The following is an 18,783-nucleotide window of genomic DNA, read 5'->3' as shown; positions in this document are numbered from 1 at the left end:
CCTAAATAGGTGATTTAGAAAATCCCAGCAAGAGAAAAGAGGATGTATGGTCATATCAATGATTATGTTGAGTCATTGGGGAATACCCACTGAATCAAAATATCTATAGACCAGTAATGAGAAGGTTTATAAGAAACCTTAAAAACTATTCTAAGAAATGTTTTATATCTTTTGTTTTTAAGTTTGTCTTTCATTTGGAGGCTTACTATCACTAGGTGAGCAACTCATGTCATTTTAGCGCACAGATATCAATTTGAGAAAAAAAACGCTTTATTTTTACATTTTGAGTAATCATAATCCAGATAATTTATATGGTTTTATACATTTACCAACATACAGCACTTGTATTTATATACTATATGTGTGTATACCCCACTCTGCAAATCACTCCATTAGAAAACGGTAAATGCATCTATTATAGAAAAGGCTCTCTTTTTTTCTCTCTTACTCACTTGAACCATAACATCACCTGTCGTAGTGCACTTTGAAGTGGCATTTGCAAACTGCTTTATTTCCTTTTTGTGCATTGCACTGGCCATTTCTTCAGCATTCAGTTGTATACGGGTAGTCGTGGCCTAATGGTTAGGGAGTCGGGAAGGTTACCGGTTCAATTCTCGCACCGGCAGGAATTGAAGGTGGGGATTGTGAATGAACAGCACTCTCTTCACCTTCAATACCATGACTAAGGTGCCCTTGAGCAAGGCACTGAACCCCTGGGCGCCCACTGCTCCGGGTGTGTGTTCACTCTGTGTGTGTGTGTGTGTGTGTGTGTGTGTGTGCATTTGTTTACTACTCGCTGCTGTGTGTGCACTTGGATGGGTTAAATGCAGAGCACTAATTTCGAGTATGGGTCACCATACTTGACAATACTTAACTTATATTTCATATTGGTCTGAGACCACTAACATCCATTTCCTGGAAGCTATTTTATTATTTCTAAAATTCCATTTGTTCAGTACATGTACTTTGCAGTGTACTTCGCTTGACGTGTCATAGTTCTCAGTTTCAAAGGAAATGCAAAAAAAAATCTTGACCTCGGTGTGACATGCCTTAGGTTTATGTTCTCAGAACAATTAGCCTAACAAATAAATAAATAAATTATTTTGTTGAATAAGCTATATGTAATATTTAATCTTAGAATGACAATAATTACAAAATCAGTTTGTTCAGATGTATTTATTAAATTTAACATGACAAAACAAATGCCCCTATATGACTTTGTATACTTACAGCAGAATAAAAACAAATAACAAACGTAACAATGAATTAGAATGTAATAATACAGGAACATTATAAACAGCCTAAGTAAAATAAATATTAAAACAGTTTGGTTCATAGAAAAGAAAACGAGTTCTAACTAAACAATAACAGCATATTTTACAGTATAAAAATAATTTACAGGTTATCAATACATCTAAAATAGCTGTCACGTTAAGTCGATGCTGACTCTAACCACATATCAATGTACAAAACAAATATGTCAAGCTTTCAGTGAGTAGGAACTTGGTTGACTGATACCAAAAAAAAAAAGAAAAAAAGTAGGCTACACAACATCACGCGGTCTGAATGCATGTGAGCAGCATGCTTTTCCTCAGCTGCTCAGCCAGGAAATCAAAACAGAACAAAAGCTAAATGCTACAAGACAACAACAAGAAAACTAAATATAGGAAGTCGTCCTGTCTAAGAGCTTGCATTTACAAATACATTATTATAAACACTAGGAATTGTGCCAGAGCTGTGACCTAGCGGTTAGTGCTTGCGCTCTGACTCATTTAACAGCGCTCATGTGGCCGCTGCAAATCTGAATCATGACATTTTCCTGATTATGACATTTCCCCCTCCTCTAAAATAAAAATAGCAGAAACTGAAAGTCATGTTAAAAACAACAAAAGAAATGTTAAAAATTGTCACAGTCTTCATTTGCATCGCACGTTGTACGTCCAGAGAAAAAGCTTTCTCTATGACCCTCAATCATTTGCGTCTCTCCAGTACTGAGAGTCTGCAACCTCAGCATTTGCCTCAGCTTCCGACGAAACTCTTTCGATGCAAAATAGTAAATAAATGGATCTATGCAACTATTAATGCAGCTAAGAGACAGGGAGAGCTTATAGTAGATATAGAGAGACTTGTTGTAGAACAGCCTTGCGATTGAGTGGGCCAAGAGTAATATGTTATTGGGAGCAAAACAAAAAATGAACACGAACAGAACGATGCACGCCAACCGCACAGCACGGCCTTTCTGTTGACTATTGGTCTTTTTGACCAGGACGCAGATGATGCTAATGTAGCAGTACACTGTTATGATGAACGGACAGAGGAAGAGGATGATGAACATGCCAAAAAGGAAGCCCGCCCAGTGAGCAATGCTCGGGAGCATGTCCTTCCTCAACACGTCAAAACATGTGGTGATATTGCGCTCTTTTACTTCATATGTCAGTTGTGTGCTTTCTAGTGGGTTCAGAATTACAAGGACTAGCAGCCATATGAATACACAGGCAAAAATTGCATATGTTTTCCTCCTCCTCATTTCTCTGAAGCGCATCGGTTTCACAATCCCCAGGTAGCGGTCGGCGCTAATAGCAGTCATGAATAAAATGGAGCAGTACATGTTAACGAAGAAAACCACCGTTAGTACATTGCACATGCCTGCACCCAAAGTCCAATTGTAGCCCTGCATTTGGTAGGCAATCTGAAAGGGGAGCACAGTGCCCACTATCAGGTCAGTGATGGTGAGGTTGATCATGAAGATGATGGAGGGGGTTTTCGGAGAGGTGCGCATCAGTAACAGAAACAGAGAGATGCCGTTACCGCTCAGGTTGGCAAGGGTCACAATGACATAGATGGCTGACACAATTTCACTGGCCAATTTGTTGTCAAACACGGCCAAGGTGTCATTGTCCATTTTGACGTCGTCTTTTTGTGAGTCATTCATGGTTGTTTTCCCACCTGTTTGAAGAGACAGCAATTACAACTGATTAAACTGTGATTTTACCACTTGAACCTCAAATATGCGATACACATCTGCATAGCTGGTTAGTTTTATTTGTTGTACAAAAATGTGGTTGTCGAATCAATTTCACAAATAATTACAAAGAAACAGCAAGTAAAACATTGAATTAAATGTGAAAATTTGAAGTAGAAATACTGATATAGTACTCCAAAAATCTATTTTATTTACAACTTTGACAAAATCATATTTTTACACTGTAGTTGAACTTTAAGTGCTTCATTTAAGATACTTTTAAAAAAGAAAATGTATCATATTCAAAAAATGCATACATTATAATACATAATTGATAGTTTTTACACTTCCAAAAGGAACATTTTGTACCTTATTTATTCCTAAAGGGTGCATATTAGTACATTAAAGGTGTATATTATTACCTAAAATGTGTATAGTAGTACTTAAATGGTACAAATTAATATGTTTTGAAAGGGCACCACTAGTGACAACTTTTGTACCTTTTTTTTTTTTTTTCTGAGAGTGAATGTACAATGGAACATTTTAGCATTTATATATAATTTATAATAAATATTTTAATATAACATTATTTATTATAATTTACAATTGATCTAAATAAAATAAATAAATTAATAGTTTATTTGATTTTAGTATCTACTTTTAAGATGCCTGTAACATTGTAAGGTGTTGCTGAAAAGTCTTCTCCTTTTAGTCGCACAGGAAAGATAACAGTGTAAAAGTGATGCTACTTCACACCATCACATAGATTGGGGTGCACTTCTGTGAACAGGAAGTGTGAGGCCAGGTTATAGGCTTTCCAAACATGCTACTTCAGCAGGTACACACAATGCAGATGGCACATATAACCAACAAATCACTGCCATAAGTTGTAAGTCTCAGAGCTGTTTCATAAATGTTGACTGAAATGATTCACACGGACAGAGTCTCGAGCAAGGGACTTTTTTTGTGTTTTTTCAAAGGAAGTGAAAAATTATTTTAATGCCACAGCGTGTGCCAGCATGACATTTTATAGTCATTACAGATCTCTTGCACAGATTGCAATTGTAGGGCTGGGCTGTAGTTTCAAATGCTTTACGTGAAATAATGTTTTCTGAAACAGTGTCCTTGTTTCTTTAAAAGATATTCATAGACTTGATGCGCCTTTTTTGAGGTCATGATGCCAACTTATGGTTACGCCACCTTTCTGCATACTCAAACTGAATACTTACAGCTAGCAGCTAAAATGTGTCCCCAACTCTGTCTAAAAGTCAACCCTACGCTCTTGAGTCATTTATTTTCTGCTTTATAATTCTTTGAATTTTGTGCGACTTAAAGCAGACTTGCACTGAAACGCTACATGCAAACGCTACATCCAACGTCTTGTTCAGTTTAATAATTAAAATGAGCTAAAGTAATGAGATTTTTGAACATTTTATAACAATTTTCTTGTGTTCACTCTACTTAATATATTTAAATTTGAAGTTTACTTTAATTATTTGCGTTAAAACTACATGAATTATTATTTATATTTGTGGTTCTTCTCATTATGCAGAAAAGTGCTTAGGCTGTCAGTATCAGCTACTGGTGTCAATGCTGATATATATATATATATATATATAGTCAAATTTGATAAAGTTAAGTTGATGTTTGCTTTGATCGAAGCCGTCTAAACCTAATTAAAAACTTTCTTCAGTTAAATTAAGTAAGTGTAATGAATTCATTTTTTCTTTTTTTTTTTTGAGTGTACAGTCAAAAACACTATTTTGAGTTTTTGGGCTATTTGGCTTTTCATAAAGTGTTGTTTCAAACTAGTGGTAAGAAAACACAAAATTCACTTTTAAGTGTTGCTTTTATTGTACTTTATGAATTTCAGTCTGTAGATTTCAATTACAATAAAAGCAGTTTTCTGAAAATTAGTTTTTTCAGTCAATCAAAAATCTCCACTTCAGTATCACTTACAAAAAACTTTTGGAAATTAAGGTTTTTTTACAGTTTTACAGGTTTTTACATTTCCATATTATGAAGGTTTTTATTTTGTTCATATATATGGACCTGGACCACAAAACTAGTCATAAGTAGTCAAAAGTAGCATGGGTATATTTGTAGCAATAGCCAACAATCAAAATTTATAAATTTTACTTTTACATCAAAAATCATTAGGATATTAAGTAAAGATCATGTTCCATGAAGATATTTTGTAAATTTCCTACAATAAATATATCAAAACTTAATTTTTGGTTAGTAATATGCATTGCTAGGACATTATTTGGACAACTTTAAAGGCGATTTTCTCAATTTTTTTTTTTTTGCACCCTCAAATTCCATCAAATGGAAAGCTTTTAGGAACATTTTTTCCTAAAAATAAGGTGATTGTTTTCTGGCTGTTGACAATATTTGGTCTCACTTTATATAAGGTGGCCTTAACTACTATGTACTTAAAATAAATATAAGTACAATGTACTTATTTTGCTCATATTGTACTGCAATACACTTTCGCTGATATTGAGGTAGGATACGGGTAAAGTTAGAGCAGGTTTTGGTAGTATGGGTAGGTTTAAGTGTTGATTAAGGTGTAAGGGATGTGTCAACAGTGTAACTATAAATATAATTACAGAAATACTTGCAGGTATTTTTTTATGTAAGTACAATGTACATGCATGTACACAATAAGTGCATTGGATCAACTGATTAATTTAAATCTAAGTATATAGAATTTAAGGCCACCTAATATAAAGTGGGACATTTACGGGTTTATGGAGTGATGAAAAGAGATATCCATAGTCTCCTCTGTAAAAACCTTTGACTGTATGTCAACTGGGGAAAATATGGTGATATCTATTCGTTAATGGACAGTTTACCCCCCAATTCAATTCAGTTCAATTCATTAATCATTTATTCATCGCATGTTGTTTAAAACTTGTACAGTATGTCTTTCGTTCCTCTGCAGAGGACTAAGGAAGATATTTTGAAGACTGCTGGGGTCCAAACAATATTGGACATTGTTGACTTTCAGTGTATCAATAGAAGAAAGAAAATCATACAGCTTTAGAACAACATAATAGTATTTATACAATAACATTTTTTTTTTTAAGGGGGGGGGTCATCTACCCTTTTAGCTAAACCATTTTTCATTACCTACAGAATGTTTTTTTGTTTTGTTTTTCTGCTAAATATTAGCTACACGCTATACTTGAAGTCCATCAATTCCATCCTTCACAAGTATTTTGATATGGGTGTTTTAAGTGCAAGTGTTGTGCAAGCGCTCCTGTACGACTGATGGAGAACACATTAACAGTGCTACTCACATCAGTACAAACTCATGTATACTGTACCTGACTGTACTGTATGTTATTTTGAATTTGGTATCTGCCTAATCCAAAATCGCAAAATGTATAGCCAACTAATCTATTATCACACTTAGCATTGCAGGTATGTTTTTTTGCAGAGAAAGCATGCCTAAGTGAAGATAACAACCTAGTCACAGCTCGTTGCCACACTTGCTCAATTTAATAGTTCTCAGAATATGTTTTTTTTCTTCATATAGTCAGTTTCCACATAACCACAACCCACCTCTTCAAAAAGCTACAAAAAGCTTAAACATTCTCACAGTTATCGCCATAGTTCATTAACACAATATTTCCCCAATAAAGAGGCCTGTTATCAAACTATATGGCGTAAGTTGTCACAATGGAACCTGCTATTAAATCGCCTTTTCTAAACTTGTCAGCAAAATTTAAATAGTAAAACAGCTATCAAACACAAATTCAAGAAGCAGAAAGAATGTAAAAGGTAACATACAAAAACATTTTAGTTTGAAGTACAGAACCCAACTAAATTATATTAATTTAAGAGTTTTAGGAGTTTGAATCCATCATATAAAACCACTGCCAGATAAACACATATTGTAAATTAGATTTGAATATAAATCCTCATAGTAACTCACAACTAAGCCCATTGTTACCCGTTTACAGTAATAAAAACATAATACAGGCTCAGAATAAAATCTGTTTGCATTCTCATAGTACTTTCTCATCACTCACTAGGTGTTACACCATCATGACTCATCTGCTAGTAGTGAAAACAAAACGAGCTCTCTGTTGTGAAATGACATTGATAGTATACGAATAAATAGTTGTTTTTTTGTTGTTGTTGTTGTTTTACAGTGTTACTGTATTTTAAATTGTACAATGTTGTCCTTTGTATCAAAAGGAGATTCAGTTGGAACATTTAAAATACTTGCCAAATCTGGAGTCATTTTGTACTGAGATTTCATGAGATCATCCGTTCAGTTCCACCTCGACAAGAGCAGCAAAGCGTTCAGGTAACAATTCATCTGTTCTGGTTCTAACTAACAGCAGGGCACATGTACAATTGTACCTTTTCACTCAAATCTGAATTTCCAGTAATCTTTTAAGGAAAACCACATGACGTGCCTAGGACTATCACAGCGACTCATAAAGTATATCTGTACATATTTAGGAAATAAAAATCAATATCAGGTTGTGTGCGTACCTCAAGAAGCATGTGCGACTTCCCTCGTGTGTTGATGGCAGTTAATCTGGCATGACTGTTAGACGCAGGAAACTTCTTGATGAGAGGAAGTACACCGCCTTTCGATCAAAATGTAGTAAACTTCGAGGTACACATATGTGAAATGTAACAACCTATTCCATGTTTCCAAAATATCATACATTATATCAGTTCTAAGAAGATTACATACCGTTTCATCATCAAAGTTATAACATCTATTAATTCATCGGTTCAGTGAAATTCGCAAACAAAACTTTCGTCCTCAGAGAAAGTTCCTCTTATATCACACTGGTTTTACACCGTTTCTCTTTCTCATTAATAATGTGTGTATTTTAATGTTTTGTTGGATTGGATTGTTAAACACCTGCCAAGGTGAAATTGATGTGGTAGGATGTGGTGAAGGCAATACGCCACATAAACCAGTAAATTAAAGGCACACACCTTTATTTACGCCAAGCACAAGTACTCTGAGGGGTCCCACCCAATCAAACTGTGAAATGAACAATTTACTTTTGAGATATGCCAAATTTGTAATAGTGAACTTACAGATGCATTAATACAAACCTCAGTGTTTCTTTGGTCAGGCCTGAAAAATCCCATGTTTATATATAGAAATAAAAAGTTTTTATTCATTGATTTTTACAAAAGCAAAACAAAAAGGGAAACTGTAATGCATAAACTAATTTGGGGGGTTTTATCACCGTCATACCTGTGATCTTGTTTCCTGTTTGCTTTGTGAGCTCAACTTTTATGTCGGGTATTCATGCATTTTACTAGACAACACACACTAATCTAAAATAAGCATTTTATTTTGGAGTAAGGGGAACTGCTAGTTGCTTTTACTACTGATTAACTATAGAGAACTGCCATTAGTGACAGTATAGGATTTGTTTATCACATCTTCAATCAATACTCCTTCACTGAAAACAAGAAAAGCAGTGGAGATAGGTGCGCAAAAACCAGACTAAGAAGTAAAATTAGAGGTAAAAAGTCATGCTGCGAAAGACACAGGAAGACATTATGACTTGCTTTCTCAGTCTGAAAGTGTGGGAACTAAAGGAGTAACTGCAAATTACATTAATTTCTATCTTTTCAGAGCAAACTGATTCTGGTTTAGATTTGACTCACAAAGAGCAGACTTCAACTGCTGAGCAGTTTTGCAAGCAAAAGCCATAAATCTTAAGAAATCTAGCCTTGAGAAAACGTTATTTTTTTAGGATTATTTCAATTGCGATTTAGCTGCACAAGAGAAACTGTAATTACGGTGTAAATACTGAATAATAGAATTTTGTCATTTTATCTAATTTAATTTCTTTTTGTTCGTTTAACTAATTTATTTTAACCAAAAGCTATACATACATTGTTAAATTTAAAAGTCAAAATATAAGTTACAAATTTAAACATTTAAAGTAAAAAAAATCATAAGAAATAATAATGTAATTCAAATAATACTTTATATAATCATATATCTTTATTGTACACAAATGATCAATCCATCAAATACAGTATCACATTTTTAAAGTATTCTACAGAGTTTACTTTTTTTGTTGGACTCAACAATAATTCTAAAAACCTGTAGGCTATTTTAATAACAGACGGGATCTTTAAGTGCAAATCAAAGGTAAGGCATGTGAACCCATGGAGCCCCCACCACTGAATGACTGCAATTTCTCAAAAACATGCACACTGTTCAGAAATATCACAAAACATGTTATTTGACCTAACAGAAGACTATTTTAACAAACAATTTTGTTCTTTTTGGCCCGCAGGTAAAACAATGCTCTGACATTTGCTATATCCTGTTGTGAGACGTAGTTGTTAATACTGAAAAACCACAATGTCTATACATCAGGGACAATAGAGGCATCATTCAAAGGCATTGCAGTGTCAAAGTGTAAAATTAAGAGTTGCATGCTTAAATGTTTCATTAATACAATGTAGCATTTTTATATTCCTAAAGAAAAAATATGTCTCTTTTCCCCATCCCACATTACATATATTTAAAATACAGATTTCACAACACATACTGATTTCTTTACAGTAAAATCTCTATATATATATATATATATTTATCTATATTCTTTTGTTTAACAGAATCCATTTCTTGCACTACAAAAGGCATACAAATCTGATCTGAGGTATTGTTGTCAATGAAGTGGTGTGAATCCTTGATAAGTGTACAGAAGCCAATAATTTTAGATTTATGACACTGTTGACTTTGTGTATAAAATATTAAGTGGGGATTTCAATGAATTATACTCACACACTAACTCAAAAGACAGAAAACAAGGTTGATCTTGACTGTTCTTACTATACTGGCATGACCCTCGCTTTTGAAAGTAGACTTCTTCCTGTCTTGGTCTTTTTTTTTCATTCGTCGGCACTCTTCTCTGAGCCTGTACCGATGACCGTCTTGTAGCAATGTTCTCCTCCGTGTTCAGGAGAGATTGGTGGAAAGTCAAACGTCTTGTTCCCGGAGCCCACTCGCTTGCGGTTTCTAGCACCAGGTTGGTACAGCTGCATTGCCGGTCGGTCCTGTGCCGTGAAATGAGTAAGACACAAAAGACAAAAGCAATACACTCACATTTCATACCTCAAACACAGATTTTTTTCATGACCTGTTACTTAAGGAAGTGCTATTCATGCATATAATCAATTTCCTTCCCTTCTGAATCACATTTCAGTTAACCAGACAACCAGCTACTGAAAGCCCCTCAAAATCCATTTAGTCCATAACAAGAACATTATACTGCATTGTATCTGTTATGCTCTTTTTTGCATTTAACATAGTTTGTATTTATGGAGGTGGTGATGGGGGTGACACATAATGGCTAAAGCTCAGGGCTAGTAACCGGACTACCGGACTACTCATGTAAGTCACTTTGCATAAAATCATCTGCTAAATGACTACTTACTAAATGTATAAACAGAATCCAGCATGTAAGCATTTCAATGTGCAAGATCATATGTATTCTTCTATGTACATGTAGGATCAGTTCCAAAACCAAGTGAAATGCTATTTACTGTCTGCATAGGAAGGAAGCAGCCTTTTAAGACAACACTCTACATATGCTTTACATAGGCAGCAATCACACAAATAGTGCTCCTCATGAAAAACAAATTGGGAAAAAGGTAATTTTTATATATGATTAAATTATTTTTATTCAACTATACAAGTAGTATACATATAGTTCTTTGTTTTAAATGTTTTAAAGTCCTTATAATTTCATTTTCAGATTTAAAATAAATATTTGATTTAACTAAATATAATTTACTTGACATTTCTCTCGCCTCATCCACCATCTAGGACGGATTTATTTTCTCTGAAAAAGCAGAATCTTAAATATTTATTCTTTACTTTATGAAATAACGTTTCTGCTTTAAATGTTTCAAAATCCTTAAAATCCACATTTTATTTTTTTTCCTGATTTAAATGAGATGTTTAATCTAATTTATACATTTTAAAACTAAATTTGTAATTTACATTTTTCCTGCCTCATCTGCCATCTTGAATTGACCCCCTGAAATATAGCAGAATTGCACATTTTTTTAAAGATTTTATATCATTTTTATAATGTTATATTTTTATATGACGTTTAAAAATACTTATTTTTTTATTTCTAGGTTTAAATGAGTTACTATATTTCTAATGGACATTCCTCATCTGTCATCTTAAACGAATCCCCCACCCCATCTCTACATTGGGAGCAAAGATGCATACGATGCCTTAAAATGCTGCCCATGTAGGCAACTCACTTCGTTTTGGAACAGAGCCGTAGTTTTCAGTTGTATAAGCTTCTTCTATTGGGAACCACTCCTCATCTGTGCCATTACAGCATTAGAAACATTCTGCTGTCAACAAGCACGCCTGGCACTGTGAGGTGCACGACCTCTCAGTAAACAGCATGTGTAGCATCCCCTCCCGTGGGTAGAAAGGCTCAAAAACTAGCTGTACCTTTGCTGGCAGAGCCCCTCCTATCTGGTCTGGCCCCTCAGACTGGGAAGTCCTTTTCTCCTGATGCACTAACACAGACTGAGAGACACGTTGTCTTCCGTCAATAATATTGCCAACAGCCAAATTACAGCTAACTACCTCAACACATCAGTGTAGGCTGCATTGAAAGCCCCTGGAGGGAGGCAGATTCGTATTGTATTTCCCACAGACATAATGATGTATAAATCAACTACAGATGTGTAAATATTGAATGCATTAGTGGATTCATCTGCAACACAGACCGGACAAACTGACTGATGACAATAACTGTACATAATACCAGAACCAGAGCTGCAAATGGACTGTGACTGTGAGATATCACTACTCTGTTAGCATTTATTTACCTTATTGCGAATCCGTTCTTTCCTGCTGCTCACGTCCTCTCGATCCTCCTTGCCCAGTTTGTCTCCGGTCTCTGGGCAGTAAGAATAGCCATGATGTTGGTCTTTCTTGGCTCTGTCCTGGCAGTAGCCTTTACCCCATTTGGTCTCTTCCTTGCGTCGCATGAATTTGTCAAACTCGTAGTGATGCCTCTGTCGTTTGCGCTCCTCGTCTCTGCCGCGATGCTCTTTGTCCCTCTGGCGACGGCCGTGACCTTCCCGCTGCTCCTTGTCACTCTCGATTTGACTCCTACTATGGAGAGCCCACTTAATAAAATCAACCACTTGAATATGACTTTATAAATAAATGTACATTGAGCAAAATTATAAACGCAACACTTTTGTTTTTGCCCCCATTTTTCATGAGCTGAACTCAAAGATGTAAGACTTTTTCTATGTACAGCACAATGCCACAGATGTCGCAAGTTTTGTGGGAGTACACTGTACAGAGCAGATGGCAGACAGCGTGTATGGCGTCGTGTGGGTGAGCGGTTTGCTGATGTCAACGTTGTGGATCGAGTGGTGAGTGGCGGTGGGGTTATGGTATGGGCAGGCGTATGTTGCATTGTATGGTGCATTTTATTGATGGCATTTTGAATGCACAGAGATACAGTGACGAGATCCTGAGGCCCATTGTTGTGCCATTCATCCACGACCATCACCTCATGTTGCAGCATGATAATGCATGGCCCCATGTTGCAAGGATCTGTACACAATTCCTGGAAGCTGAAAACATCCCAGTTCTTGCATGGCCAGCATATGTCACCGGATATGTCACCCATTGAGCATGTTTGGGATGCTCTGGATCGGCGTATACGACAGCGTGCTCCAGTTCCTGCCAATATCCAGCAACTTCGCACAGCCATTGAAGAGGAGTGGACCAACATTCCACAGGCCACAATCAACAACCTGATCAACTCTATGCGAAGGAGATGTGTTGCACTGCGTGAGGCAAATGGTGGTCACACCAGATACTGACTGGTTTTCGGACCCCCACAATACAGTAAAACTGCACATTTTAGAGTGGCCTTTTATTGTGGCCAGCCTAAGGCACACCTGTGCAATAATCATGCTGTCTAATCAGCATCTTGATATGCCCCCCCGTGAGGTGGATGGAGTATCTCGGCAAAGGAGAAGTGCTCACTAACACAGATTTAGACAGATTTGAGAACAATATTTGAGAGAAATAGGCCTTTTGTGTACACAGAAAAAGTCTTAGATCTTTGAGTTCAGCTCATGAAAAATGGGGGCAAAAACAAAAGTGTTGCGTTTATAATTTTGTTCAGTGTATATACAGTGGGGTCCAAAAGTGATTTGTGAATGATCTAAAGAACATGTACCTCAATGGAGGAAAGAACATCTGTGCAAAGAGTTCACATGATCAATGACAAAAACTGAATTGATTATTGACCTAGATACAGAGCAGTATTTACATTTCTTCTACATTTTAAGACGTAACCTCTTTAGTTTTACATTTCTTAAAATCCTTAACTTGGACTTGGCTCAATCCATCGATTTTGTTTCTTGGATGGAGGCAGATCTGAATACAAGATTGCAGTCAACTGTAAGAAATGGACAGGGTTTAAGAGAGAAGTCTGTCCTTTAACCAGAAGATTGACATTTTGATTAAGATTTGATTTTTATTACGAGGTCAACATATGCATGGATTAATCTTTCACAATCATTAAGATGCATTCAAAAAACAGAATTTCTATTTTGTGCCATCTTTAAACTTTAAATGGTAGATGTTGAATCCCAGATTTTAAAACCCCACTGTATCTTTTATGGCAAGTAGGGGCAAGTTTTAGGTAGTTCTTACTTATCCTTGGAATCCTTTGACTTAGTGTGTCCTGCCGGCTTTTCCCATCTGTTCTTCTCTGTCTCGCTGCTGTCTCCTTTATCTTTCAGTCTGTCTGAGTCCACATCATCGTCTCGTTCACATTTCTTCAAAAGCTAAAGAAGAATGACTGGTTTTCAGTACAGTACTGACAATGACAGGTGAAAAACAGTCCATCATTCTCGATGTCCGAAGATGATGAAGAAGTTCAAAGATTAAAGTGAAACAAGGTTTATAGACAAATCCAAATACGAGTAGGCAATGTGAAATAGTGTGCTGAATGCAACAATACTGGAAGAAATGAGAAGTGAAAATAGGGCAACTTAAATACAGGGCAAACGAGGGAAATAATGACAAACACCTGTGCTGATTAAATGAATCACCATGAAACTAAGACCAAAAAACTGAAAGTCTGTGACAGTCATGGATGTGATATGGTTTTAAGTCATACCTTGATCTTTATTTCCTTTTCAGAGAGCTTCTTTTGCTTTTCAGCCTCTTTTCGCTTTCGTCTCTCCTCTTCTCTGCGCTTCCGCTTTTCCTCCTCCCTCTGTCTCTTCTTTTCCAGTTCCCTCCTTCGCCTCTCCTCTCTTTTTTCGTCTCTTATTCTCTAGAATTGAAAAGAATCATGTATATACAGAGAGTCGGACGCGTAACCCAAAGGTCGCGGGTTCGAGTCTCAGGACCAGCAGGGATTGTCGGTGGGGGGAGTGAATAACCAGCGCTCTCTCCACCCTTAATACCGCGACTGAGGTGCCCTTGAGCAAGACACCAAACCCCCAACTGCTCCCCGGGCGCCGCAGCATAAATGGCTGCCCACTGCTCCGGGTGTGTGTTCACTGCTGTGTGTGTGCACTTTGGATGGGATAAATGCAGAGCACTAATTCTGAGTATGGGTTACCATACTTGACCACATGTCACGTAACTTTCACTTTCAAATCATAGTGTATAACATGCAATCAGATGGTGTTCTTACCTGTTTCTCTAATTTCTTGTTTTTGATGTATTCCAGCAAGGGTGTTGTCCTTTTGGCTGCAAATGAAGTCACACAGAGGGAAAACAGAGCTTAGGTTTATGGTCCTGAAAACTGGAAGAGACTTGGAGAGCAATTTGTTCCTAAATAGCAGTTTTCTGTTAATGAGCAAAATAACTTCTGTGGCAACATGTGTTTTGAAATCACACAATAGGGTTAAAAATTCACATTTGAGGAATGATTGTGTGTCACTTATGTACAGTGGGGGAAAAAATTATGTGATCCGCTGCTGATTTTGTACATTTGCCCACTGACAAAGAAATGATCCGTCTATAATTTTCATGGTAGGTTTATTTGAACAGTGATAGACAGAATAACCAGAAAAATCCAGAAAAACGCATTTCAAAAAATGTATAAATTGATTTGCATTTTAATGAGTGAAATAAGTATTTGATCCCCTATCAATCAACAAGATTTCTGGCTCCCAGGTGTCTTTTATACAGGGAAGGAGCTGAGATTAGGAGCACTCTCTTAAAGGGACACCTGTCCACAGAAGCAATCAATCAATCAGATTCCATACTCTCCACCATGGTCAAGACCAAAGAGCTGTCCAAGGATGTCAGGGACAAGATTGTAGACCTGCAAAGCAGCTTGGTGAGAAAGTGACAACAGTTAGTGCGATTATTCGCAAATGGAAGAAAAACAAAATAACTGTCAATCTCCCTCAGACTGGGGCTCCATGCAAGATCTCACTTCGTGGAGTTTCAGTGATCATGAGAACGGTGAGGAATCAGCCCAGAACTACACGGGAGGATCTTGTCAATGATCTCAAGGCAGCTGGGACCATAGTCACCAAGAAAACAAGGGCATTGATGATGGGTCATGGATGGGTATTCCAGCATGACAATGACCCAAAACACACGGCCAATGCAACAAAGGAGTGGCTCAAGAAGAAGCACATTAAGGTCCTGGAGTGGCTTAGCCAGTCTCCAGACCTTAATCCCATAGAAAATCTGTGGAGGGAGCTGAAGGTTCGAGATGCCAAACGTCAGCCTCGAAATCTTAATGACTTGGAGAGGATCTGCAAAGAGGAGTGGGACAAAATCCCTCCTGAGATGTGTGCAAACCTGGTGGCCAACTACAAGAAATATCTGACCTCAGTGATTGCCAACAAGGGTTTTGCCATCAAGTACTAAATCATGTTTTGAGAAGGGGTCAAATACTTATTTCACTCATTAAAACACAAATCAATTTATAACTTTTTTGAAATGTGTTTTTCTGGATTTTTTTGTTGTTATTCTGTCTCTCACTGTTCAAATAAAACTACCACTAAAATTATAGACTGATCATTTCTTTGTCAGCGGGCAAACGTACAAAATCAGCAGGGGATCAAATACTTTTTTTCCCCACTAGTAGAACAAAAAATGAGAACATCTGTTATGTCCTAGTTCAAGTAATGTTCACCACAGACATATTTTACTCAACAGTTACTCACCATTTACTCAAACCTCTATTCCCATAAACCCAGATTATCATACCAGACTGGCCTGCAAATTGATATCATAATTGAACAGCTCTATAGTAGAAGAGCATTTCTCAACATCAAAAATGTTATCATCAAAATTATCATCATCAAAGTCCTGGACATACATTTATCTACAAAATGCTAAAAAAAATGCTAACAGTGCTAAACGATTTCTAAAACAGTACCTATGAGTTCTCGAGTTTTAGCTTCAATCTCTCCCAGGAGTGTTTCTGGATTTGCCATTGATTTCTCCTCATCACAAGAGTAATTTTCCAGAAATCGCCTATATTCTGGGTCTGAAAAAACAATTTTAAATAAAGTGTTTAACAAATGTATTAGCTCTTTGCAGTATATATTTGAGTTAGTAAAGTCACTTTTTATAAATACTCGTGTAAATAATGTTTTATAAATTAAAAATATAAACACCTTCTTCAATAGTTCCTGCTTTAGCATCTTTCTTTTTTAACCTTTTCTTGGAAACCTTCTGAAATGGAGCAAATTCTACAACAGCCGGATACTCTTGGCCTAAATTTAAAAAATATAAAACAAATATTATATTAAACAAATATTTTATGGACTTGTTATATATTAGACTAAATATTAACTATTTATATTGCCACTATAGTTAGTTTGAGGTAGAATAAACAATAAAAAAAAATGAGGAAAATGAATTACCTTTATTGTCAATGAATACATAGCCATCAAAGCGATCTCTGAAAATAATGATGTCCTCTGGGTTTTTGAAGTTAATGTATGCTCTTGAGAAGAGATGCGGATATAAGCTGGGGAGAATAAATATATAAAGACACGCACATTTATAAGATGCTGACAGTGCTCCTGATCACAGTATATTCACATACACAAACTAAATATACCTCTGATCAGCGGGGAAGAACTCGAAATAGTCAAAAGAAGGAAGAGGACTTAGATGCTCCTCGAGCTGGTCTTTTGATAAACTGGGTGGCAGTCGGCGTATGACAACCTATATAAAAAAGAAGCATGTATAAAGAAAACTGTACTAAAAAAATCATCAACATCAAAGCAAGATCAGCACCCACAATTACAAAATAGTAGTTGCAAATATTAGAAATAAAATGGCAAAAAAAAAAAAAAACGAACATGCCATAATGTGTGTGTAAAACACTGCAAAAGATAAAAAAAGAGACCTAACTAGTATACAAAATAAAAAACTGAAATATTAATGCTGAGCAGGGGCTGTGAACATTTCTCATTTCTTCACTTATTACAGTCTAATTTTATTGAGGAGTACACAATTCCTGTGCATGAATCAAACTGAATGATTTATCGTGCTTTTTGTCATTTTTAATTCCCCATTCATTGCAAATGCATGGTAAAGAACAGTGCATTATTTGAATTTCCCATGTGTTCCAAAAATATAAGTCATACACAAGTGTGAGTAAATTCAACACATACACATTGGCTATATATAAATATTGAAAATGTTCATTTTCAAATGTCTCTCTCTTGCTCCATCGACTGTGCTCTTTTCTAAAATTCTATATGCATATAAATATTCAACGCTTAGACGATTAAATCCATTTGCGTAGGAATGCAATGACTGATGCCACGGCGTTTTCGCTGTCTATGGTGCTGAATCCCGTTCCCTCCATCATCATCATCATCATCACGCTCTCCCAGCCTACCAAACAACTGCGCCACTTACCTTGGTGAAGATCTCCTTTTTCTCCTCCTTGTGCTTCGGGTTCACCGCGACGTGGTCCTGCTCCCTCTGACACTCCCTGAACTGGATCTCCACGCTGCCTCTCTCCCTGCTTCCTGCCCTCTGCTCCTTTTCAGACCTCATATCTCCATTTCGCCCTCTTCGCTGTCCGAAATCCGCAAACTCTCGCGGGAATTCTCCCAAATACCGCGAGGCTTGCACGTTAGTGTTTATTCTCTTGTCATGTCGAGAGGATTAATTATAAAGCAGTGCTACGTTATTTTAAATTGTAAAACTAAATAGAATATGGTTATTTGGGCATTATATATTTGGTTCATCTTTTGATTTAGATACTAGAGAGATGAACTTTAATATATTACTCAAGTAAAACAAATCTCTTCATTTCAGCAAGGTGGAGGGGACATGACTGTCATCTTGCAGTGCCGGGAGCCGCGGTGTCGTCCTCGGAGTCGCACGGTGGATCCGGTCCGAACGGGCTGACGGTGCTGACTGTGCTCCATACGCCTGGGCTGCTGGGCTGACTCACAGAGCGACCGTAACAATCACGACTAGGAACTGCAAGAAACACGAGACCACAATCTATATTCTGTTTCCATTCCCTTATTTATCTGCAAATGTATCTATCCACCCGTCTGCGAAAGCATTAAGTATAAATTAGCTATAACCTATCCATTATGTTCATTGTCAAAAAATGTAGGTCTGCCCTGTCTATCTACAAAAGTAGCTATATTATTTATCTGCAAAATTATTTATCCGTTCGTCTACAAAAATAGGCTATCTGTCCATCAGCGATCTACTCCACTCATAAATCGACTCATTTATTAATCAGATCTAAACAGTGTAATCTGTGTCCATCTGTAGGCCTATCTTTCCACAGCTA

At 36.6% G+C, this 18,783-nt stretch overlaps 2 protein-coding genes across 6 annotated transcripts; both read right to left on the bottom strand.

Moving 5' to 3' along the window:
- Positions 1-1,169: 1,169 nt before the first annotated feature.
- On the bottom strand, positions 1,170-7,874 carry p2ry8 (P2Y receptor family member 8). Of its 3 annotated transcripts, XM_058787920.1 has the most exons (4): positions 7,683-7,874; positions 7,475-7,572; positions 7,203-7,310; positions 1,170-2,946 (listed from the first exon to the last, which is right to left on the bottom strand). In XM_058787920.1, the coding sequence occupies exon 4, from the start codon at positions 2,930-2,932 to the stop codon at positions 1,898-1,900; it is 1,035 nt and encodes a 344-aa protein (XP_058643903.1). In that variant the 5' UTR covers positions 2,933-2,946; positions 7,203-7,310; positions 7,475-7,572; positions 7,683-7,874; the 3' UTR covers positions 1,170-1,897. The 3 variants fall into 3 exon arrangements, with proteins under 3 accessions (XP_058643903.1, XP_058643901.1, XP_058643902.1); XM_058787918.1 differs by lacking the exon at positions 7,203-7,310; XM_058787919.1 differs by lacking the exon at positions 7,203-7,310 and having other exon boundaries at positions 7,475-7,874.
- A 1,085-nt stretch (positions 7,875-8,959) lies between these two features.
- On the bottom strand, positions 8,960-18,300 carry upf3a (UPF3A regulator of nonsense mediated mRNA decay). Of its 3 annotated transcripts, none has more exons than XM_058787915.1 (11): positions 17,886-18,300; positions 17,077-17,183; positions 16,877-16,983; positions 16,628-16,726; positions 16,387-16,497; positions 14,680-14,735; positions 14,155-14,313; positions 13,686-13,819; positions 11,831-12,119; positions 11,448-11,525; positions 8,960-10,027 (listed from the first exon to the last, which is right to left on the bottom strand). In XM_058787915.1, the coding sequence occupies exons 1-11, from the start codon at positions 18,024-18,026 to the stop codon at positions 9,863-9,865; spliced, it is 1,446 nt and encodes a 481-aa protein (XP_058643898.1). In that variant the 5' UTR covers positions 18,027-18,300; the 3' UTR covers positions 8,960-9,862. The 3 variants fall into 3 exon arrangements, with proteins under 3 accessions (XP_058643898.1, XP_058643899.1, XP_058643900.1); XM_058787916.1 differs by having other exon boundaries at positions 11,831-12,116; XM_058787917.1 differs by lacking the exon at positions 11,448-11,525.
- Positions 18,301-18,783: the final 483 nt, after the last annotated feature.

This window comes from Onychostoma macrolepis, chromosome 09 (assembly GCF_012432095.1).
Source record: "Onychostoma macrolepis isolate SWU-2019 chromosome 09, ASM1243209v1, whole genome shotgun sequence".
Taxonomy (NCBI): Eukaryota; Metazoa; Chordata; class Actinopteri; order Cypriniformes; family Cyprinidae; genus Onychostoma; species Onychostoma macrolepis.
Note: the sequence above shows the minus strand (reverse complement) of the source record. Positions and strands in the feature narration are given on the sequence as shown.